The sequence below is a fragment of the Hetaerina americana genome, unplaced genomic scaffold (assembly GCF_022747635.1).
Source record: "Hetaerina americana unplaced genomic scaffold, ioHetAmer1.1.p SCAF_19, whole genome shotgun sequence".
NCBI lineage: Eukaryota > Metazoa > Arthropoda > Insecta > Odonata > Calopterygidae > Hetaerina > Hetaerina americana.
The window spans coordinates 2,211,706-2,236,318 of NW_027286752.1; the positions used below are offsets into that span (position 1 = coordinate 2,211,706).

The following is a 24,613-nucleotide window of genomic DNA, read 5'->3' on the forward strand; positions in this document are numbered from 1 at the left end:
ATCTCCCTCCCTCCACCTCTCCTGCCACGCCTCGACCGCTCGCAACGCACACCCAATCATCTCGTCTCCATAGACCATAGTTTCGATGCTAACGTCGAAGTTCTTTTCAATGCCGCAGACGCCCCAAGAGCTCTCACGCAATTCCATCTGGAAGACATTTCGATTTCATTGCACGTGGTTGTGACGCAATCGATCTTTACTTACAATAAACGGCGAGAATGTCGTGTTCACTTTTATTCGGTCACGCCCAAATGTTCAGTCTTGCGAAACTTCATGCTTATGCTTTGAAAATATAATCGGTCGATTTCACTATTCTTTGGTTCACTCCACTAGCGATGACTTTAGTGTCATAGATGGCATCATCAAATTGTTTCTCTCATTTATAAATAAATGCAATCTTCGTTAAATTGAGGCATTCTTCCATAGTTTAGAAAATTATTATTTGCTGCACATTTCCCCGACCATAATTATGCCGTAGTAAGCGAAATTATTCATACTCAATCATTTTTATATTCGCCATTCTAGGTTAACCTTATCCAAAAATTGGAAAATTTCGTACGATGTGTTGCCAAATAAGTAAAAATGATAAGGTACTATGAGTTTAACTGATATTAGTGTACTAATGCTGTATGAGTGTTGCCATACACTGTAAATTGCGCAATTACTGTGATCACTCAATTCCAATTGTCAATATCAGGATGTCTAATAGCTTCGGCCTGTTTGTAATATCTTCCCCAACGATGTGAAAGAGTATTTAATTTTGCTGAAAGACACAGTGTCTTGGTGGGAATCTTTCATTCTCAGAAAGTTTGAATAAGTGTTGACGTTGCGATTTTTACATATAACAATGAGTATACATACCCATGACATGTAACTAACAAATTTAACGGCATCGTAAGGGAATGTCAACGTTGATAATTCTACCAACTTACCCATATAGTCTTACGTTTTCGCCCTATGGAATTCAATTCAACCTATCATATGAATCAAATATGAAATTAATTTTTAATTTCATATAATATTATATATAAATAAGATTTTATCATAACGAAATAATTATATTTCTTCGGGCATCCCTTGCGTCTGTGTAAAGCAAACAAAATCGCTACTTATTTTCCCAAAAAATTATACAAAACTAGATTAGAAAATTTAAGTTTTCACATACATGTATCGTATTGCATCAAGAGTCTCTTAACTAAAATTTATTATAGTTTTCAGAAACATATTTTTATTCTCTATCTACCTTGAAAAGAGTAAGTCTGTGTCTTGATAAATTTTATTCTATTTTTTTATCTTAGATTTATCATAATATTCCCTATTTATTTGCCTACCAAATTGTTATCATCATATCATTTTTTGGTATGTAACGGCAAATGGAAATTAAGTACAAAAAAATCATTATTTATCTATGCCAATAGTTTCAGAATTGTCGTCTCTAATTCTTGTGTTCTAACCCTGTTGAACAATCTCAAGTGCCTGATCTCTTTCTTCCTCTTTCTCGCCTACCCTAACATTCTTTCACGCATTACGCCTTTCGACAGACCGCAAACCCCTCAATATCCCCCACCCGTTTTCCTCGCGACCTTCGCGTTCCCCCGACCGACCTAATCTCCTTTTCTCTCCCACGAAATCTAACACTTCTTCGGTTGCCTTCGTGAGCACAATGGGAGGGGAGTGATATTTAGCTGAAAGCATCTTTCTTATTTTTTTACTTAAGGTCCCTGGCCCCCTCGTTTAACTTGCCACCCAACGAGGTTTTCTCCCACCGCCCACTTTGTTTTACAAACGGTTTCCGAGGAAATTCGTGCGCGTGTTTGTGGTTAATTCCACTAGATTGACTGTCCTCGACGCTGATAAAAATGTTGATCGCATGTATCTCGCCCGTGTGTATAATTAGAAGTGCAGGTTTGATTCCATGACCCAGTGCAATGGTTGTGGTAGGTTGTTTTGCTTGGAGCATGCAAGTGCCATAAGGAAAAGAAATGATGACCCCTAGAGCTGTGCTGGCGGGAGTAATAAAAATTGCTCCTGGTAGGGTCACCCATGCCAGATAGGTCGAAGGTTAGGAGCCAGACGAAAGGTAGCCCACGCAGCGTCTGTTCCTCAGTGAGGCGGCTGCAATGGCGTCTGACCCTAGTGGGGCGGCCATAAGTGATGGTGTCACGTTAAAAACACTATTGAGGAAGGCAATGGGAAACCACCTCAATTATCATTCCCAAGATTTAATGATGGACAATACAGATATTTTGAGTCCTGGCAACTACGGGGCTCGGCCCAACCGGCCATGTGTCGTGCTCGGCAGCGGGGGAGGCAAGGCTTCCGTGGTCGTCATCCCACCAAACCATTGCAAGGGAAAACCGGCAGCCGCAAGGTGCCTCAGAAAGGTAGCAGTTAGATTATATTCCCATTAGGCACAGGTTTAGGAACAGTGTGATAAATTCGCACAGTTTCCCGGGAGTGGAAGCGGACTCTGATCACAATTTAGTTGTTTTTGAGTGTACCGTCCGTTTCAAAAGGATAAGGCAGGGGCGGCGAGTTAGAAAATGGAATGTGAAAGCATTTACTGGATTGACAAGGAAGAAGTATCAGCAGGTTGTAGTGAAATTCATGGATGAGGGTAAAGAGCTGAGTAATATCGAGGAACAATGGGGATGCATTAAAAAAGGGATTTTGAAAACTGCAAGTGAAACTGTAGCAATCGTCAATGGAAAAAGGAGGAGGAAACCATGAATCACGGATGAGATGATTAGAAAAATAGAAGGGAGTACAAAATGGAAGAATCCATCTGTTTGTATTTATTATACTTCCAAAGAAATGTATTCGGAAAAGCATTTAATATATTGTGGAATACACCAGATTCTATTTAATTTATTTGATCATTGAATAAAAACAGAGGATTAGATTCCTAATTGAAGTGTCAACTTACCTACTTTATTAATGCAGTTTACAAGGAGTTATACCGTTGATCTAAATAAATTGATCAAGTAACCGGTAACGATAGTTTTTTTTAAATACTTCACTCTCATGCTTCACAATTCTAAAGAAGATAAAATTCTGCTTCAATGATTGCAAAATATGTAACTCTATCACATCGATAAAACAACCAATATCAATAATCATCGGGAACTATTGTTTGGATTTACGTACTTCCCTTTCACCTGTTTCTTTCGCGTGATATCCATTCGACATTTTATGAAATTGATGTCCTCCCGCGTTATCTTGCATTGACGTGTCTCTGAACAAATTATAAGTGCTTTCTATCAATTTTCTACGTTTCCAATGAAGAATGTTTGCAACTATTAAATACGTTGACCTTAGTAATTCCATTAAAGAAAACGTGTGCATTCTGGGCATTTTTTTTTAACTCTTCATTTCCGTTTCACTCGATGGAACTGATAACCCTATGGTATTTGCATGTATTTATTGGTCGGTAATTAATTTTAATCATAATACTTTTCAAATAAATTTGGGTTCAAAAGGTTTTTCAATGGGAATCCTTATGTATAATTAAAATTTTATTATATAAAAGAAATATTTTAGGTTTTCAGATTAGATTTATTTTTTAAAAAGGCGAGCTTGCATATTACGTTATAAGTAGAGACCGTAAATCTTGAGGAAAAGATTTCAATTCATTTAAATATTTTAGATAACATTGAAGTAATTAATCATATCTGTTTGAAAACGAAGAAATTAGAATGTTACGAGTGAGAATATTTTCCCTTGGGTTAATTACGGAATTGTCCGTTCGAATGGCTCCAGGAACAAGAGACAGACACTTGACTCCGAGATGGCTGCTGTGATAATTAATGTCGGTGGCATGATGTACGTAGTATTATCACGGTAATAAATTTATGACACTCCTTTAGTACGCACACGATATTATGCAACAGATCATATTTGTGCATGTTTATCGTTTTCACTGTATCTCATCTAAAAAACATTTCTCTTTGTCACACCTCAAAAAGTTTCGTTTGTTGTAAGCTTGGAGAAAGAATAGTTTTTGATTCGTTTTTTGGACACTACCTATCATTTTGATTATTCTTTTCAAATAGGTGGGCATAATTCTCAATCACATCCAAAATAAAGGAACACTACTCAGCAGGTGGAATGGACGATATGATTTTTATCCCAGATTTCAAAGAGGTTTTATTTAAACCGCCCTTTTAGCCCGCTTTATCTCATTTAATTTCTCCGTCCACAACTGATTGAGAAAACCGTGGGTCGCTTCACTCGTGACATCTCGTTCCTTCAACCACTTTACTCTTGGTGCGTAGGCCCGAATGCACCGGGATTATTCCTTTTACGCAGGGTTTCTCGAGAGGGGGAGGGTTTGAGTAGCGCACCTTGATCAAAAACCGCGGCAGATCAAAAATCGGGGCCGTGACACAAAGCCCCACCATCGCCTCGGATATTTCCTTCTCGCGGGGTCTCTGTCTATTGAATCGCGGGCAGGAATAAAATAGTCAGGGAGGAGTAGGGTGGCGGAGGGGAGGCGTTCGGGAAAGGCCAATGCCCACAAACACGGTCATTGTTACCTCGCATTCGTGCCTGACCTTATGAACAACCACACGCGGACCCACGGAACGACCACCGTCCAATTCACATGAACGGCAGCTTGCAAGCGCGCGCGCGACAGCTCTCTCTCTCTTTCTCAAGGAGAAAAGAATGTTCTCCTCACTCCAGGAGAAGGCGTTGGGGTTTGGGTGCGTGGGATAGCATAACAGCCGCCCACTATTCGTACAATGGGCGTCATCAATCCCCACCGCACCCCCTTCCTCTCCCTCCTATTACCTCATGACCCCTGACCTCTGCGAAGTCTTCTTAAATAGGGTGTATGGATGTGTGTGTGTGTGGAGGGTCGGAAGGTCATCATTCTTCCAGTGTATTCCCACCCACTCCCGTTCCTACCACCCCACATTTAGTCGTCTCAGCCCCTCGTTTTGCCATTTTTTTAATGCACGCCCAGTTTATCGCCTAAGCCGGGTGGCAGTTCTTCCAAACCTCTCGCACGGAGTCCCCCCTGGACTTTCATCAGCGCCTTCCCACCCGCGCCCCCTCTCCTCCTCTCCCCCGACCCCCCTTGAGGAGTCGTTCCCCCGCCAGCCCATGACTGACCGACCGAGCCTCTTCTCCATTAGCATGCCCGCACGGGCGCCGCTTATTATTTCCACCCGTGGGCCTTCGCTGCCGCGTTCCATACCCGCGAGGTCGTCTGAGTCCAATTAACCTCGCCTTTTCACCTCTGTTCACCAATGTCCTCATTTAACTCACCCTCTCTTAGGTCCCGACAAGTTCCCGTTTTGCATTCATGTTTCTTTTGTGAACTTTACCCGCTTTATTCCGGACCCTTGGATTTTTCTCCAAGGGTGCTGGGCCGTAGTGGTTCCTCGCCCAAATATCCCTCGCAAACGACGGATTTCTTCTCCATCCGTCCGATAAACATTGGTGATTTTCCGCCGGGGCTCCTGGATGGCTTGATTTTCTGTTTTTCTTGGGCGATCTCCCATCTACTCGAGTCTCTGTTATGGAAGAATAGGAGTATTTTCACCCAGCATGTGTTTCGGTGCTTTCTCTCCGTGATACTTCTCTCTTTGCTCTTGTTGTTTCCTTGTCCGTCGAGAATATACCATACCCGGGGTTCCCTTTCTATTGCTTTGTGTTGGTTTAAATCTCGCCATGGAAACATTAACCAAAGATCCACTTATCACGCTACAATTCTTGACGGAAAAGTGTACTTTTGTCAACCAATTTTGTTCCTTCCTATTTGCAATTTATAGATTTTCAGTAATTGAATTATCGAGTAGGGTAAGTCGAATTGTGGCGTGGTATATTAACAGATTAAATAATGAAAATTTTCCACTTATGTGATATATTATTTCACGGATTTTTCTACAATAAAACATCTTCTTAATGCATAAAATATCATTTGGTTATACAAGAAAATCGCAACATAGTTGGCAATCTCCCGTTTTCACCGGATCACACTGAAAATTGTGTATTTGCTTTCTGCTTAGTTATGATTGTATATTAACAAAATTTTAATTAAGTGTCATTCGATGTCAGTTTTTAACTCTGATAAAAGTGAGGCCAAGGTGTTATATAGAAATTCTGCAAGAGGGATATGCCCTGACAGCGTTGAATCAATGGTACACTAAGTAGACTTATGATTTCTCAGCTAGATGAAATATTTAAATAATAATCTTGATTTTTAATGATTCATTGGAAATGTTTGGTCGACATTGCCCTAAGAAAATATGAATATTAAATTAAAAGGATCTGCTATTCTATTATGCAGATTTCTCCAGTTAACATTGTTCCCTCGAATTGAATTCATTGAGACTTCACTGCAGTGAACTGTCCACACACCTCTTAATACATTTCACTGTTGTAAACTGTGTTTAGAGTATTGGAATTGATGGAAAATTAGTTCGGATTGAACAGTATGACTCAGTTCTTGGTAAAGCATTTTTTTTTAATTTTAAAGTAAATTTTGCCATTAAGAGTAATGTGGGTTCCATATCAATGATGTATATTTGGAATAGATAATATTCATTTATTGAGGAATATGACTGTAATAAATATATCAATTGATTACCTGGTAATCGTAATTAACACACTTTGTGAGCGTATGAAATCAAACCTCCTGTCAACAAACGCCATTTCATTGAACTTAGACATATCACATTTTTGTACATGTATACTAATTGATATGGATGATTTGGAAGGTACCGAGAATATATGTAATAAAATAAACGGTTTATTGCAAAATGTGTTTAACATGATTTAGTATTTTACAAAGAAACTACGGGAGATGCCGTAACAGTAACTTTTAACGGAGTCATCCGCTAATGTGCATTTCAATGCAACCATTTCAGGGTGTAAAACTTATTCGCCTTGACTGGGAAAGCCGAATGATTTTTACTCTCTGAAAATGTTCCATTGAAATGATTTAGTATTTAGCATTTTGCTTTTCTACGAAAAGAGCATGAATCATTTTAATCAGGTTTTGTTTATGATATTTCAAGAGTTTCCAATGACTTTATAACGAGAAATTTTCATTGTAATTTTATTCTCGTATTCACAATGAAAACGTACCGTTTACACATTTATTATAAAGAGCACACAGCCTGTCGAAGTAGGACGTAGTTGGATTCACTACTTTAAAATATCCACACTTAAAAGCTTCACCTTAAGCAGCTTCGAATATTATAACAGCATGCATAGAAATTACACGTGTCAAAAAATATAAATAAATGTAAAAATTCATGTGATCTACCTCCTCATACTAAATATCTCCAAGTTCTCCCTTGATACAAATCTTTTATTTGAAAACATTTTCTAGTACTGATACTATTGACTTTGACTTTCTAACTGAATCGAGCCCGTAAATTCCGTCGGCGTTCCCACGGAGCGATCAATCGTGAACCACCCGCCCCTTTCCCTTGCGCCGCGCCGTCAGGATATCCCGATTGAAACGACTGCTGAGCCACGTGGACGATTAGGGCGCTTTCTTCTTTCGCTCTTCGCCGAAGAAGTGTGACCCGCGGGCCCCGTGGCCCACTCCCTTCCCTCCGCGGTGTCGGGTCGTTTTAACTCGATTCGCCGGGGGCCGCGTGGAGTGGGTGTGCACCCATCGCTAACCACCCTCCGGCCACTTCAAGCTCTAAGCCACCCCCCCCCCCTCTCGCCTCTCTTCTTCTCCGCCACCTTGCCCCCGTTCTTGCGTGTTTACCGCTCTCCTGCCTCGGGACAACCCCCCACCCTCACAGACCCTCTGAAACCCGTCTCCCCTCTCACCCCTAACCCAACCCCCACCTCCTCCACCAAAATGGGCCCCCGATGCTCCAAAACCCTTCCTGGTTCACAACCTTTAGTCTCATTTACATCGTCTACCCTGCCGCAGGAGAGAAGCAGGGTATGACCGTTGAAGATGCTACGTCACTCCCCACCCGTCCATCGAGGGGTGGCGTGGGAATGGGGACGGGGTGGGGAATGAGAGAGGGGAGGGATTTGGTGACAAAAAAGCAGCGCCGGGCGAGGTTTGTGTGTTGCAGGTGGCGCCGCGCAGACCGTCCGGCGGAGATCTCGGGAAGCTCTTCGTTTTTCGCGGGAGTCGGGGTAGGAGTTGCTGCCTCTCTCATCCTCGCCCCCCCCGGTCATATCCCTTCCCCCCTCCGATAATTAATTTTGCGCAAATACTGAGCAGGGGATGGGCACGAAAAGTTCTGTCGAAGATTTTTTTGAGCCGGGAGTCTACCCGTGTATCATCTCCTCGCTTGCACCAATCAGTGTCTATAGCAGCGGAGTGATGGAGAAGTTGACTCGGAACTTAGTGCGTGATATCCATTTGCGATATCGGTTGACATGAATACCTTGTGGGAGCACCTATGCACCCAAGGATTGTCGGGCATGATTTTCACGGAGGGAGGGAATATATTAGGTTCAAACTAAAGCTTTTTCAAAACAATATGCTTCCCTTCCCTGAAGTTTCATGGAAGTTATTTCGAAATCCTTCAGTTTTTTACACCGAAACCTAATAATAAAAATGTCTTTCCTCTCCACGGAGGATCAGAAAGTCATCCAAAAAAATGTTTAATCCGACCATAATTTGCCGTTGAAAATAAATCCGGTAAAACTTGGGTGTTGCCTTTGTCACCTCTTCATTATTTTTGTGAAAATATTTCTTGATTTTCACCAAATTCCACGAGGAAAGTGAGATTGCATGTGAATCTAGGTATATTTAGATGACTGCTTTCTTGGACGCAACCAGTAATTGTCAAGAGGATGTTACCAGGCTCTTGGACGTTGATGAGTTTTGGAGTATATACAAAAACTAGATAAGGTGACGGTCTGAGGGAAATGAACTCTTTTCTTTTTTATTTTGATAATAATTAAGTATTTTGAATTGAATGACACATTTTCAAATTGAAAGACTAGAGGTAAGCTGCCGAAGTCACAAATGTGTTTACATTAAATCAATTCTCTACTTTAAAATGGGAAGATGTGGTATAATGCGATAATGAAACATGAATAACTAATTTTCGTAAAGCAAGGCAGATTTCCAAATTAGACTAACTTAATTTAAATTGAATCGTAAATACTCAAGTGAAACCAGAGCGAGGAAAATATATTTCATCTGATATCTCTTCAATATCAATATGACCGTATTTGCTGGTCTACTTCACTCTATTCAAAACTTTAATGATTTATTACACACATTTATGTGTCTACATTTCAGCTACTTCTAATGCGAGGCCAATTGAAGTCAACTCCAAGTGAGAAGCATGTGTTAGAAAATCATTATAAAAAATATTCCCGGAAGAAATAGGAATATTTTTATTGGTCTCTAGATACGATTATTCGAAGTGTTGAATCAAATATTCATTTCATGAAAAGTTTGTCATCATTCCCAATCTATTTTTGCATTCTATGACTGTGGGTAAAATTAGACAAAGGCTATTCTTTCAGTCATGCTAATTGGGTCGATGCATGTTTTCGTTTGACAATAAAAGGTCGCCTTTCATATCAGTGGTTATTATTTATTAATGGTTTATGGTGTGAATTGCCTCCAATCAACACTTGAAGAACGACTCAAGATATACTTTAAGTCAACACAAAGCAAGTCAAATGCAATCATTGATATTAATGATTTCCCGATTAAAAACACCTTGATCTTTCAAGTATCTTTTATTTTATTATACTTTATTAATGCTATTCAACATTGAATCCTGAGATAAATGCTATTTTTATAGATACTATTACGAGCAGACGGAGAAACAATATTGTTTTTGCCATTTTAAAATGATACCTCATTATTCCGAATGTAAATGAAGAACACTAGAGTAACTCATGACACAACTAATGATTATGAACCAAACTTTTAATGACGCATTTTAATATGCAATAACTTCTTGATTCCATATGTTTTGATGGTTGGCACAAAATTAATGGTGATCATTAGCGTGTAGGATATTGTCGTAGTTGGAAATAATATTTTTTTTCTTTGTTCTTGATCCCTGGAGTCCAATAGAGAATGAGTCGAGTTTTAAATAAGGTTGACATTCTGAAAGCCTTTCTGACGCCCCACATCAAAGAACAGCTTGATCGTTAAAATTTTCCTTTTCACATTTCCCATGGTATCGTCATGACATGCTGACGGTTATTAAGGACATTCCAGGTGGTGTGTTTCATATTCGGTGAACTCTTTTTATTTTAGAAATGATAACGGGATTCATGTCATGGTCAACAGTTAAGATACGACGAATTGAGTGCATTGTTCAAAGAATATTTCAGTAAAGAAGAGGAATATTTTGTTCCATTAAGCTATGCCATATGATGAGTAAACATTTTTTCCTCGATGTGTGGATGGCTTTGAATATTCGCGACTTATTTCTGTTATTAACGATTTACGCATGCATAAACTTTTATTCCAAGAGGCTTTCAACTATTAAATTGAGAATTTTAAAAGCATTTAGGCACTAATTGTGATGCTCAAGAATCAGGGTGAAGCAATAGCTCAAGTTGTCCAGCTATTGATTGAATTTCTCCAGAACCATATCATAAATTCCTTTTTATTTTTATGATATTTAGAGTTTTACTTAATTTTCATCGACTATTGAGTTTTCATCTGTTTCCATCGAATTTAGGGATAATACTCAATTAAAAGATTCATTTTAACTTCACATATTGTGTGTAGATCGCTCTGACGTCACTTTCATTTGCACCCAGGAGAGTACTCACCCACTCATTTCTCCCAATTGGCTACACCAATTGTGTTCCAATTTGCAGTCAATTAAAGGTGTCTGAATGTTAAAAATTGCACTCGGATTCATGTGCACTTTGTCAGCTGGTCTTCTCCCGTGAGAATGTTTCCGGTCCCGACCCCACACCCCCGGATTTTGCCGCGGTAGGGTGTATATTAATGGGCGCACGCAATAACTCCAATGTGGAGTGATTATCGCATTTGATGTATTCCGTCGAACAAAAATCTTTGAGCTCTTGGGTTGGTGGCCCTGCCGATGCTGACGTATCGGCATTTTCTCTCTCCCCCCCACACCGCCATCCCCTTCCTCCTCCTCCACCCCCCCCCCACCCTCTCGAAGGCCGCTCCTCCCATCTCCCCCCTCTCGTGTTGAGAGGGGGAGGGCAAAGCAGAGAAGGAGGGTCGGTGGAGGGGGTTTGAGGACGAGGGATGGGGTGGGAGGGATCGGTGGAGTACGCGGGAGTGTGGGTTGGGGAGGGCAGGGAAGGACAGGGGGATGATACCTTGGTCCACTTCGGGTACGGGAGTGAGACACTTTTTCTGCTTCTCCATTTCCAATTCGAGAAAAAGAAATAAAATGAAAGCCGCCGCCGCGAGTGGGATAGACACATGCATAAAAGTTAGGAAATGGACAAAAAAACGTCACTGCGACAAATATTTAATCAAGGCTCAGCGAATCAATTCTTGGCGAGTAAGACCACTCTTAAAGTCGAATTAAATGGCGGGGGAGTTTTATGTCGATGGTGTATTGTAGTGTTTTTTTGGCCACTTTTAAATGAGAGTAGAATTATTGAAGGTTGTTTGATTTATTGACAGTGACAGTAGCTGTGATTCATGCATGAAAAAAATGTGGCGCGATGAAAATTAGTTCAGTAAAGTATGATTTTGTTTCTAACTGCCATACATAGAATCATCATTTCTAAGGTGAGAATTTGAATGTATCTTCAGTGCGATTAATTACCTCTGAATAAAGGAACATAAAATTGTGTGATGGTCAAATGAAGTTATTGTGACCGCGCAAAACTAAATTTTCGCAGTGTTTTCAAATTTTAAATTATATTGTAGGTCGGTTTTGAAATAGAAGCGTGAATTCAAGCAATTATATATTCCAAAGAGGAATGTTTTGCATTTTAGAAAATCAGGTTTTCATACCTAATAACGAGGACAACCAATAAGATTTGTATAGAAAAATTAAAAGTCATAGTTATCTAGTCGAATTATTCAGATATTCTCATTGAATTGAGGGTCGTTTATTTTGAAGAAGGCATTAAGATAATGTAGTCTATTATCATCTTAAAAATAATTAAATATAGACTTATGCCAACCTACTTACAACTTATGACGAGAAAGAAATTAAAGTATTTTGGTGGAAAACTAGCGCTTGAAAAGTAATTCTGCCCACAATAAACAAATATCAAAACTTAGTGGCAGAGAAAATGAGATTAGAAGCAATTAAAATTGCTGTCATTTGAAATAATGACAATAAAATCGATAGGCACAGTGATAGATGAAGGACTACTTCGAAGGATGGTTGAATAGATATACCTATTGAGAACACATGAAAGAAGTCGAGGGCGACTATAAACATATCCTGAGACAAAATAGTTAATCGAAGAGTACACATGAATAAAACATAGAAAGGGAGAGGTCAACTATTAACTATGAGAAGCAGGGAAAGGAAGATGTTTGCGCGGGAACTATGAAGGTAAAGAAAAATCACAGGTAACAGGATAGCTTGAGTAGTAGTAGCTGAGAGTATGCAACCAAATCTTCAATCGATACTCCGTGACTTTATTGAGTAGAAATCTCAACCATTATCATATCCCGGTGAAATAATACAAAGGAAACGGGAAGAGTAGAGAGTTATGTTTCCCGATTCAGTTTTTGCAGAGCCAATTCATCTTTTATTGGTGATACGGAATTCGCAGGGTAATTTTGCTCAAATAGCACATCGCGCCCGAGGATCGCGAAAATATTTCATGTGTTTTAATCGATCCGGCTTGAATGTCCTCTTCAACCAATTAGCTGGGGTTTCGATGGAAGCGACAGTAATACCATTCCGGGCGTCTGTTCCCCATTGACAGTGTGTATTTCTTTTCCTTCTCGCGGACTGATAAACCGAACTGTGTGCAACGTCTTGAGGGAAAAAAATAAATCACGTGAAGGGCTCTCCGAAAGAGAGAGGGGGTCGCGGGATGGGGAAGACGGGGAGGAAGGGGTGAGAAGAGAAGAAAGAAAACTATGAGGGCGAAGCATAAGAAAATCACGCTGTCCGCTCAGCGTCTTAGCAGTGAGGTCACCATGCAGGGAGCTCTGCCTAGTGTGGCCCCGCCCCTACTCCACGCCACACTCCCCCCTACTCCTCCGCCTCGCCCTCGACTCATACCCCACGCCCCCAGACCTCCGCCTACAGTGTATTCCCCCGTTTTATCGATTCCGACCTCCGCGAGGCGGGATCGGGCGAGGGGAGAGAGTTGGGGATTCTCCACCTCGCAGAAATGGCGCCCGAATCTCGTTCCTTGCGAGACCCGTCTCGCCAACCACGTTTCCCCATCCCCCTCTCGAAAATACCTGTGTCGGGGTGGGGAGAGAGGCGCAAGGGGTTGGTACTGGAGGTGGGTGGGGGGAGGGAGGTTTAAAATTTTAGTGTATATGGTGTGTGGCATGGGTTACTTTTTTTCGGTTCGGGGAGGAGGTGGGGCGGGTGGGTTTACGTGTGCGGTAGGGTGGCATGGGGTGGGGTAGGACGGGGCTCGAGGCAGGAGTGGAAGTGGCCCAAGCCTTCCATGCGTCACCGCGTCTTTCTCAATGAAATTTGACCGCCATAGGGGGGTATATCACCCCTCCCACCCTCCCCCCTCCCCTAGCCCTCTCCTCCTCCTGTAACCCTCTCTTCCCTCCCTTTCCGTATGCCTCCAATGGGGTGAGGCGCGCGGCACATAGCGCCGCCCTATTGGAAAGACGGCGAAGCTCTGATGAAAAGTTGCTCGTCGCCCGAGCGCAATTTTGCAACACAGCTGTTTTGGAGGTCGGGAAAAATTTTCAGGGCGTGACTTCTGCGTTCTCCTGAAAAATCCCCCTCGCCGCTCCCATTTTACGTCCGTCGTAAATTTTTTTTCTCTTGGCCAGATCGAGGACTTTGTTAGCGATTGATTTTCCCCCCTTCCTTCCCGTCCAATGTCCTTCCCGTAATTATTGGAAATTTGTGACTTCTATATTGCTTTTAACCTTCCCGAAAAAAGGTTTGTGGAGGGTATCGGTGACCACCGGAGCGCCGGACCGCGGGAACGATTCGCGGATGAGACCTTACAAATTGCGGAAACGAAGTTTTCGCATGTTCCTTCGATGCACCAATCGAGCAAGTTTTCCGGCGCTGATATATATCGCTCCAGATCAATATCGGGGGTTGCATAACAATTCCATCAAAGTGATGGTCTGGTGCCGCAACGAATATCCTTTCCTCGAGGGGACGTGCCAGCAAAATTGCTCGGCCAGTCGGCTCGCGCAAAGGACTAAATTCCCATAGCCGCCGACATAAATTTAATAATCGGTAAAAATTCCACAATTCCAGAAGGGAAATCAGATCTTTAACCTCTCAGGAGAAATGGCAAGTGTGGCTCGATTCACTTAAACTAATTGACGTCATTACGTCTCTTATTCTAAAACCATCGTTGAATCCTCTGCGATCTGAGACTGCTTGTCCTTTACGTAATCAGTTGCATGATGAATATATGACCTTGACGAAATAATGCGTGGGTGGTAAATAATTCTCATATACGTAGAGGATTATTTCAGCATAACACTGCCACCAATAATCCTATTTTTTTTATTTTCCCCCCTCCCTCGTAAAAATTATATTCATCATGGTTGATTTCAAATGATGCAACTAAAAATCACACTCGGTATGACCGTGATATTAGGCAGGTTTTTCACAAAAATTATTATAATTATTATTTACGCTAGCAAAGCTCAAACAAAAAATAGAGAGATTTTAATGATTTCACTCGTGCTTCGAAATTAGCACGCTGCTGCAAAAGACGCCTTTGTTCTCTGACACAATATGGCGATGGGAGTGGTTGAGGTTGCAGGGTACATTCCGAGTGCCTCAAAGGTCGAAGCTATGAACTCCACGTGGGCGTTTTGTCTGTGGCGTGACGAATCAATTTGAAGCGCTCTTGTCATGCGAATTGACCTCAATCTCCTGTTATTCCAAAATTATATTACTTTAAAACATATTACGATTGCCACTCCTGTTATAAGGATTAAATTAACTTCCTTCCTCAAATAATCTCATCCAAATGCGTTGTTTGTGTTAAGCTTAGGCGTGTTATGCTCCAATTTCTTCAGTAATTCAGTTGATCGAAGTTTTAAAAGGCATTTATTCCTGTAGTTACGTTCCTGTGTCATATATTTCATTTCCCAGTGTGGTATAACTTTTATCCAAACTTAACAAATGAACAAGAACTTTGGCCGAATGTTAGTAAAGAGCAGCAGGGATTAATAGTTACTACTACATCAGTTTCAGGGTTGCTTATGAGGAAAAAACACTACTGTAACTGTAAAATTAATTCTGAAACTCCTGAAAGGTGAGTATGGTTTTTATGCAAGGGTTTCATGAGTTTCCCTTAAAAGTGAGAAAGGTTGTAAATGCTTATTTTCCAAATTTAATTAATGAAAACATGGCTTACAATTATTGGTAAATACATTTTAGAGAACGGTTTCTTGAGAAAAAATCGAAGACTGTGAACGCAAAAGTAGATTATATGTGTCGTCAATCCATCCTATTTATCTTATGCTTTAATATCCCCACGTTTTTTGTCGCAATGGTTACAAACCGTTTACAGTCCATTTATTTCCATAAATAAATGTGAAACCACCTAAGCGATCCAATTTTATTCATACGTAGTGGCACGAGCCCTATCTTTGCTTTTCAGAAACTACTGATCCATAAAATGCACGCTCCCCTTGTTAGCGGCCGGCAGCGCCATGGTGCGTCGGAACCGCGAAACTATTACACCCTGGAGAGCCTTGGCGTTTCTTTCTCCCATTTGATATTGTTTGAAGCATGTTTCCGGTTCTGTACATCGCGGAATGAACGGCATTGAGATTCCATTGACTTATTTTCTATTAAAATTACCAAATTATTATTTTTGATGACCCCACCTTTCCATTTCATGGATATTTTTCTGTGAAAATGTATAGAATAAGTTTTCCATTAATTAAAGCATTTTTGTTTACTCCTATATCCTTGATGACATTCTAGTCTAAACCATTTTACATCCTACGCTAGTATATTGTGCTTTATTGATTTACATATGATTCTCATATCTGTATTTTTGAAACTATTCGCGAATATCCGTCACAATTTGTTCATTCAGTTAACTGTTAATTGAAAACCGAATTTCCAAAAGAAAGTTTTGTCAAATTTATTTCCATAACCAATCAGAAACCCCAGTTCACAGTAGTGGAAATTTGAGGAGCTTGATCACATATAAATCAGGTGGTTGATTGATTTTTAATAATTCAATGGAATCTACACCAAATATGGCACTATTGTTGCAATCAGACTTTACTTTTTCGTTCCTAAAATAAAGAGCCATAATGGAGAACGGAGATATGCTGCAGCCTTGGTAACAAAATATGAATGTGAATTGGGAAAAAATATGTGAATGTATTTATAATTAAAGTTTTTGTAAAGTTTGATTTTTTCTAGTATCCAAAAACGTCCAGAACGTTTCAGCATGCGTACTTCCTTGTACCATGTCAATACTGCGGGCAAAAAATAATGAAATAGATTACAATTTTGTTTCAAGCAGTTATGAGTTTTAATTGGGTACCTTTTATCCAAAGGTAACATTCAGTGCTCATAACTTCATTTATTTTTATCGTTTAATATTAGATGTATACACTGATTAGGCACCTTTAATGGCAATTCTTTCACCAATTTGACTGCTAATGATAAATTATGGTAATCATTATAGCATCTTATTCCGCAAAAATCCTAGTAATGCTCTTTAATTTCCAAACCTTGAAATCTCTATATTTGGCATTAAAATGGTTCCAGGTGGTTTTAATCTCGAATAATTCATTTAGTTTTCCTGAAAGACTTAGGTTGAAATTTTTCTTTGTTGTTATTTATGAAATTTATTTTTCAACTTATAGGATAGAAAGAAGTGCAAATAAAGACGTTTCACTGTATCAAATTCGATCATGAATAACGAAAGCGTTAAGAAATATCATAGCTGGTACCTTCAAGTCTATTTTAAAAATAAAAAATAGATATTGTTCTAATCACATTGCTGCAATGATTTAACTGCTTGATTCAGAGCTGGCGCTTTAGTGGTATTATTTCAAACCCCTTCTGTAGCATATATTGTTCCTGAACAGCGCATACTTAACTGCTCAGTTAGAATAACTTTACAATGGGTATAATAATTGTTGAAGAAACCCATTTAATCAAAATATCACAATAGATTTCATTCTTATCTTAGCGTTATGCCTTTTAAATGTGAAAGAAGCTATCCATTCTGATATTTTTTCCGTTAGCAGATGCAGCAGTTCATGACTGTTTAAAGACAAACAAGATAAGACTTGTCATAATTGTCGATAATGATTTACTAGGAGTTCGATTAGTTGTTTTGTTAAATCATCTCTCGTAATCGTTAGGATTGAATCGCTCGGAATTGTCGAATGCTCATGTTGAGCGATGCATTCTGGCATTAGGATAATACATTGGTTGAAAGTTAGTATTTTACCAACCATTCCCTTTTGGAACGTTATCATGAACCAGGTCGGAGACCACAAAATGAGAAGGAAAGATGAGAAGGAATATGTTTTTTAAACAATACGCAACCAATGTACGTATTTCATGACCTTACATGCGTAATGCATTTTTGGATTCTTTTTTCACGAGATCTACGTATATATGAGTGAGGATTCACATAATTTGCTGCTGAGAGATCTTATCCCATCATTTTATATCGTATAATGCATTATGGGTAGCAAGTATGCAGTATTATATCATCCAATAACAACAATCAAATAACAAATCTTACCTCTTTAAGTGAATCTTTACCAATTTACGCTTCATTCTGCAATTTATTAAGTCATCAAACTCACTTAATGCGCACGTCTTGAAATAGTTGTTTATGTTTTCACTAAATTTTCGGTCCTTTAATTAAATTAGTTCAGTACTCTATGGTCAGATGTGTGTAAGAAGCTGAACTCCTAGATTTCTCGTAAAAAGTCTCTTTTTTAACCATAAAAATTAATTAGAGAGTTATACAGGTATGTGGCATAGTTATAGTTTAGCAGGTCATATTAACCCTCCCTGTTATGCCCGTTCTCTTATTTTAAAAAGGTGCCAATCCTGAGTGATGCTGAACTCGGTGGAAAGTATAAGGTACTGATGCCAATGTGCTTTTGAAGACACCTACCTCATAATCATAAGTGCAATTCAATATCCCTCTCAAAACCGTATTGAATCATAGAAGTTTGGTTAACTTAGTGGTTTCCTGCCCTTGGGTAAACATTTTCACATATCATCACTTGGAACTCTCGCTCTTCCGGGTGAAGCTGGATGAATATTCACTCTGATTATGGCTTCGTAGTTTGGGGTAAACTAGCACTGTGCGTCGAACTACGTAGTATTCCTTAGTGATCAGTAAAAACGTATGGATAAGGTGGTATAAGAGTATTTATTTAGTAATGTTTTCAAATAAACAAACAACTGATAGATGAACAATGAGTATAACCTAATAGGCACGTAATTGAACATTATTAGCAGCGGTACTCAAACTTATTCTTTAAGTTTTTTCAAATGCCGATAAAAGTCCTTGAAATAATAACAAAAATTAAAATATGAAGCACTGCAACTAATTAAAATTATTGAACATTTTTAATTAATCGTAGCTGTATTGGTATTCCTCACGTGGAATCCTTATATTATGGATTTCCATCTCAAAATGCACTTATTGAATATCAATAGCCTGTATAAAGTTTCCTTTTAAGTATTACATTGGTTGACGGAAACCCTGTGGTTCTGGCCTTTTCAATGCTAATTCTTTTGTGAATTGCTAGACTTTATTCCTCAATTCCCTGTTCATTTGACGTCATCCTAATTATTATAGTATACCAACCGATTACCGTTTCTTTTCCTCCCAACAGGTGATATGGGTGTGTATTCTCTGCCGGAAAAAGCAAGAGCTTCTCAGCAAGACTGGACAGTGGATCCAAGGTGGCCCCGGAGGTCCTAGCGACGCCATCTTGCGGCGGCGGATAGAGGCGGACCTCCCGGGCGGGCCGCCCCTGATGGACCAGCAGCACATATCTGCACAACCCCTCCACCTGCAGGCCACCCTCACGCCGGGGGACAAGAGGCCCAAGCTGGAGCAGCGCTCGGCCAGCGTCGAGAAGGACGGCCCGCCGCGCCTCCAGAGGGCCGGTAGCGTCCTCCGGAGGCAGTATTCACAGGAGGGCCCTCCGGGCCCCGGCCACCTTTCCGCCCCGCAGCCGCCACAGCTCCGGCGGGGCTCCTCTACCCCTTGTGCCGCTGGATTCGGCGACTATTACGGCGACGAGGTCCAGCAGCAACCCCCGTACGTGGTAGCGCCCCAGAGGGCGAGGCTTCCGGCAGTAGGCCGGAGCCTGAGCGTGTCCGGTAACGTGCCTCCGAACGGTCGGGCCCCCGGCCCCCAGGGCCACTACGGCCCTCAAGGACAGCAAATATCCCCTCAGTCCCCCTTCGCCCCGAGGCAGCAGCCGCAGCCCCAGGGGGGGTACCGGGCCGCCCGGATGCCCCCCGTGACGCCGACCACGGTCGGGCTGACGGCGCCGCAGCCGAGTCGGAAACAGCACCGGCAGAGGTCCTTCTCCTCGTCCGACGACGAAGTGAGGTCGACGCCCGAGGACGGCTGCACGAGCTGCGAGGAGCACGAGCCGGACAGCGGGGGGAGTGGCGGGGGCATCGGTGCAGAGAAAGGTAGGTGCACGTCACACGACCCACGGCGGGTGCGTCGCGGGAGATGCGTGGCCAATTGCCCTTCGCAACCGCAGCAAGCTAAAGGTGGCACATGTGTTAGGCGTCTACGTGGACGCCTTGGGTGAATTGAAGAAGCATGAGGTGGAATTGGAAGTCTGGTAGTAAGTACACCAGACGCGCGAGTAATCCCTTGGAAGGTGGAATGAAGCGAAAATTCAGTCTATAGAAGCCACTGGATCATAACTGCGATCAAATGAGAAAATCAGACCGCTCAGGTTTCATTCACTCTCTAGGCACGTCCAATCCGCCTGGACCGCGCTAATTTATTTTTAGCAAACAAGCTAACAGAAAACGATAGCAAGCTTTTAATATAGCGTTAATTTCAACGCTGAGTGAAAGAAACGTTGAAACATTAATTTTTTAACCTATCTTAATAAAAACGTTTAGCAGAGAAAAATCAGCCTATAGGATGTGTAAATGTATACTTACGAACAGAATCGAGGGGCAGCGCTGGAGTGCGTCTGAACAAATTATGATAAAATAGCTTTGGTTAAACAAAGGTCATAATAAAAAAAAACGACAAATAAATTCATTTACGCTTCTGCAGCCAAGTCCCTCTCGTCAGTTGTAGAGAAATCTACATATTTATACATATATATGCATGCATTATGTTCATGAAAAATTATTAATGCAGCCGTGATACAGGATAGTATTCATAATATCAATGACATGAAGAGGACTACGAAATAGAAATCAAAAGATAACATATATATATATATATATATATATATATATATATATATATATATATATAATATATACATTTATTAGGATTCCCTTATTTTATTACATGTTGAACGCGATCAATAGCTCAACTACATCATTTTACCGTAATCATAACTAAAGCTGCTAAGCGGTAATTTTAATTTAAATTCTTGGCCTGTCGGTGATAAGCACTTGGAGTACTGTAAACGCCTTCTCTGCAGCTTCTGTATTAATATTGGCATAAAATATCTCGCGCTTCGATCAATCACCAATAATGTATGCTCCTATTTTAAAAGTTCAGAAATAACTGCATTGCAGTTATTTGATGTTATGCTGAGTTTGTAGTATTATTACGTGTTCGGGACTTACGTAATGCGGTATCCAAGTCACCCAGAGGTAGAAATTTCAGAGGAGATTCCCTTGAGCAATATCTGTTCCTCTAAAGGAAAGCTATCGTATTGTTTTTACAATATAAGATAAAAGATTCCTTCGATGACTACTCTTTGTTTATCGATAAATGGCTTATTATTTTAATAATTTTATGTTATGAGATACGTGTATGCGGGGATGAGGAAGAATTAAAAATATTTAATGGAGAGAAAATTATTTTTTCAATTTGATCCACGTTGTCTAATGTTACTGACTTCGCACAGGGACTTTAAATGTAGCCCAGTAGGGAAACGTTAGACATCTGTTTGTGGGAGAAAAATTTCTCTAGCGAAGGAGTATCTCAGTGCAGTGAACTGCGATGGCGCTAGCTAGCATCCAGCTCATCTTTGCGTCCGTGCAATTTCCCTTTGCTGCACGGGAGATTTGTTCTGAGATAGCTGGTTTACTTCATTCTTAGTCACCGGGGATCCACTCGTCAAACAAATCCCCTGATCGCTTTCCCAGAAAAAGAAGAAAATGAGGGCTGTAATAAAAGAAATCTCAAGCTTGGAACGTGAAGCAAATTTTGGAGCACTTTAATCCCGAATTTCTGCTCCGATGGCAAATCCTTCCTTCCTTCCTTCCTTCCTGCCACCCTGCTTCTTATCTCGGTGCGGGCGAAACTTGGAAGCGAGGGAGGTTTTCCAGCACATTGCCTACCCACTCGTTTCCATGGCATGGGAAAATGGATTAGCCTCATCATCTGTCAAACTTGATCGGTTCCTTTTTTTTAAAAATGTTTACGTACTCGGGTTAGCATATCTGCTAACCTGTCTTCATGTCTAAATTAACCATACGCACTCAAGCACACAGTCTCAATTGATTCCAGCTACCTATTTTGACGATACTCCCACTCGTATTTGATATCAAGGTTCCTATTCATTGATATTTGCATGTGATGTATATGTAACATTCAAAGTTTATCATTCGTATGTATAAGAAGCACGCTGCTAAATATATACTCGTAATTGTATATTGATGTTGCTGTTTCAGTACTGACCACAAATATTCCGTCATTCATGCTTGTACAAACATGCCAGCATACCATATGTTACGTTGTTACGTTACTTTATGCAGCGTTATACATGTAACTTTACATACTGATATATAGTATTACAGGTGAGATTTTATACTTGTGTGCTGGCGAAAATAATCTTAATTGTTGACGGGGCACAAAGCGAGCTTACTGGCTCCTTTAATCTGGTACATTTAATGCCGCTTGTATAGATCTTGAACCGCGAAATAATCACTCTTATTTATGCTGTTGAATTCATCTAATCTATTTTATATTTGCGCATATTTTTATGGATGTGAGTGACTGAAAATTAAGACCAGGTTTTTCTACCTACTTGAAACCATATCGTGGGAAATTCAGCACTCAAGTAGTAAATTGTTTTAAGTTATTCCCTATATGTTCGCCCAGCATATGCATATTTATAAGTGTCCATAATTGCGAATGCATATATCCGTGTAAATACTTTCGCATACACAAATGGATGCACGCTTTCGAGCGCAAGAGCGAGGCCTCCCTCATTCACGCGGATGAGACGGCGAGGACGTGCGTTGGGGGGCCGAGAGAAAGGAAGAGCACCATGATGATGCGACAAAACGAACGAGAGCCCGCCCGACTTGTGAGCGCCGACCCTATTCCCCTGTTTTCCCCTGTCACACACACCACAAACGACAAGAAGTAACACCACTATATGTATGTATATGCATATGTGTATAATATATATGTTTATGTATATTTATACGCACATATATATGTATATATACATTATATATATAAATATAAATAAATATATTTATTTATATACATATGTGTATATATACTTATGAATTTTTTGCATATATGTATACATATATGTGTATATATATTTCTATATATATATATATACACACACACATAGACGCACATACAGTTGTGCCTTATCCTTCGTGTGTGTTTATGTATATATACAGACACCTATATACTTGTACACTAGAAAATAGGCGCGAGCGAACCATTGGCGTGCCGGTAAGGATGACTATACAATTTCCACCCCACCACCAGGGAGGGAGGGTGAGGACTAGGGGCGGCCTGCGTCTCCCTTCCCCCTCGCCCTCCCTCCCCAGGTTCCCCCTCCCGCCCCCGCGCGCATGGAAGGGGGAAGGTCGTTGAAAAATTGACTACCCTCGCTGCAGGGGCACAAGGTCGTTTGCGCCGACTCGCGAGAGGGTGCACCGGGTGGGAAGGAGTGGGATGAGAAGGGTGAGTGCCGAGGGGAGGGAGGGAGGAGGGGAAGGGATGGGAGGAGGGGTCGTGACGGGATGTACTTCCCTCTCTCCTTCCTCTTGCATCAGACTTCGGGAAGGCTCCAGCGCGAGGAGCCGGAGGATGGTAATATCTTCTTCGCCCACGCCCTCCTTTCACGCGTGGTCGGGTTTGGCGTTACACATAACCCGTCGCTGCTCCTGATTCTTGTAAATTTACGCGCGGGCATCATTTAATCCGTAGGGACCGACATCCCGTGTTCGCTTTATCGATCGCGGGAGACAAAAGACGAGGCAATTACGCATCATCGTGGTCGATAGATACGTCTTCACTATCTTTTACATTTTTACGAGAGTATTTTTTTGTATAAGAGCAACAATATGTTTCCTTTAAATCTGTGCGTGTAAAGTGTATTTCTGTTAGCTGTTTTGATACTGGATAGAATTTTGCTGATTTAACGAAATTCTACCCTAAATGTGTTTTAGGGGAGTTTTTTTCAACTAAAAATTTTTCATTTATAAAATTAATATTCCTATCTGATTATTATTCTCCATCAACTCTAGGATTTATTAGATACAAAATTCTTTTGGCCACTTTAACTCTTAAACATCAGAAATTATTGAGGAAGTTTGCAAATTTTCCCATCAATATATAAACATAAGCGGGTTTCCTATAAGTCCTATGCATGGAGTAGATGCCCATTTTTAAATACTTCAGTGCGGATTTTAAATACTTCTTTGGTGCGGATGTACGTAGGCAATGAATGACAAGTGCAAGTATTACCTCGATAATATGTGGTATTCGAAAATACTTGCGGGAACCCTGAGACGTCACCCGTCATTTAGACCCGGGCTTTGCCGTCAGCAGCATAATGCTCTAACCTCTTGGCTACCTCGACACTTACTTACATGCCCGAAATTTTAATGACTTAACAAGTCCACGATCCCATTCATTTTTTCCATTGACATACAGAGAATACAAAAAAAATCGCTGTTTCATTCGTCAACTAGCTCGCGCGCTGGACCTTCCCGCAAGTAATGTCACCCACATTCTTCCGTCGACCATACAAGGGATAATTCCTCAAAGAATCCCAAGTACTTACCCACAAGTAACACTGACCAACACTTAGCTACCATCAAGTTTCTCGCTTGTTGCCCCACTTATTTTTTTCCACGTAAAACGTTCATTCACCGGAAATAAGCGCAAATCACAAACCCACCGATTTACTGAACCCGAAGATTCCGAAGTGCACCACCGACAAAGCCATTCTTTCCATCTCACTCGGGCATGCCCCGTGTCGACCGCCGTGCGCCGAGAGTTTTTTCCATCCACTTATTACGTCCGGCACGCAAAGAGCAAGCACTAAATCATTAAAGCCCTGGTCTTCAAGCCTTATTCTCATTCCGTTGCGAATCCACCCGGG

General features: G+C 40.9%; 1 protein-coding gene across 6 annotated transcripts in view; it reads left to right on the forward strand.

Annotated features, from left to right (window-relative positions):
- Rim (Rab3 interacting molecule) overlaps positions 1-24,613 on the forward strand; it is a 509,632-nt gene that overhangs the window by 123,175 nt on the left and 361,844 nt on the right. For all 6 annotated transcript variants that reach the window (XM_071584461.1, XM_071584462.1, XM_071584463.1 and 3 more), the window contains exon 3: positions 18,929-19,742. In XM_071584461.1, coding sequence (XP_071440562.1) covers positions 18,929-19,742 — 814 coding nt within the window. The remainder of the gene's footprint in view (positions 1-18,928; positions 19,743-24,613) is intronic.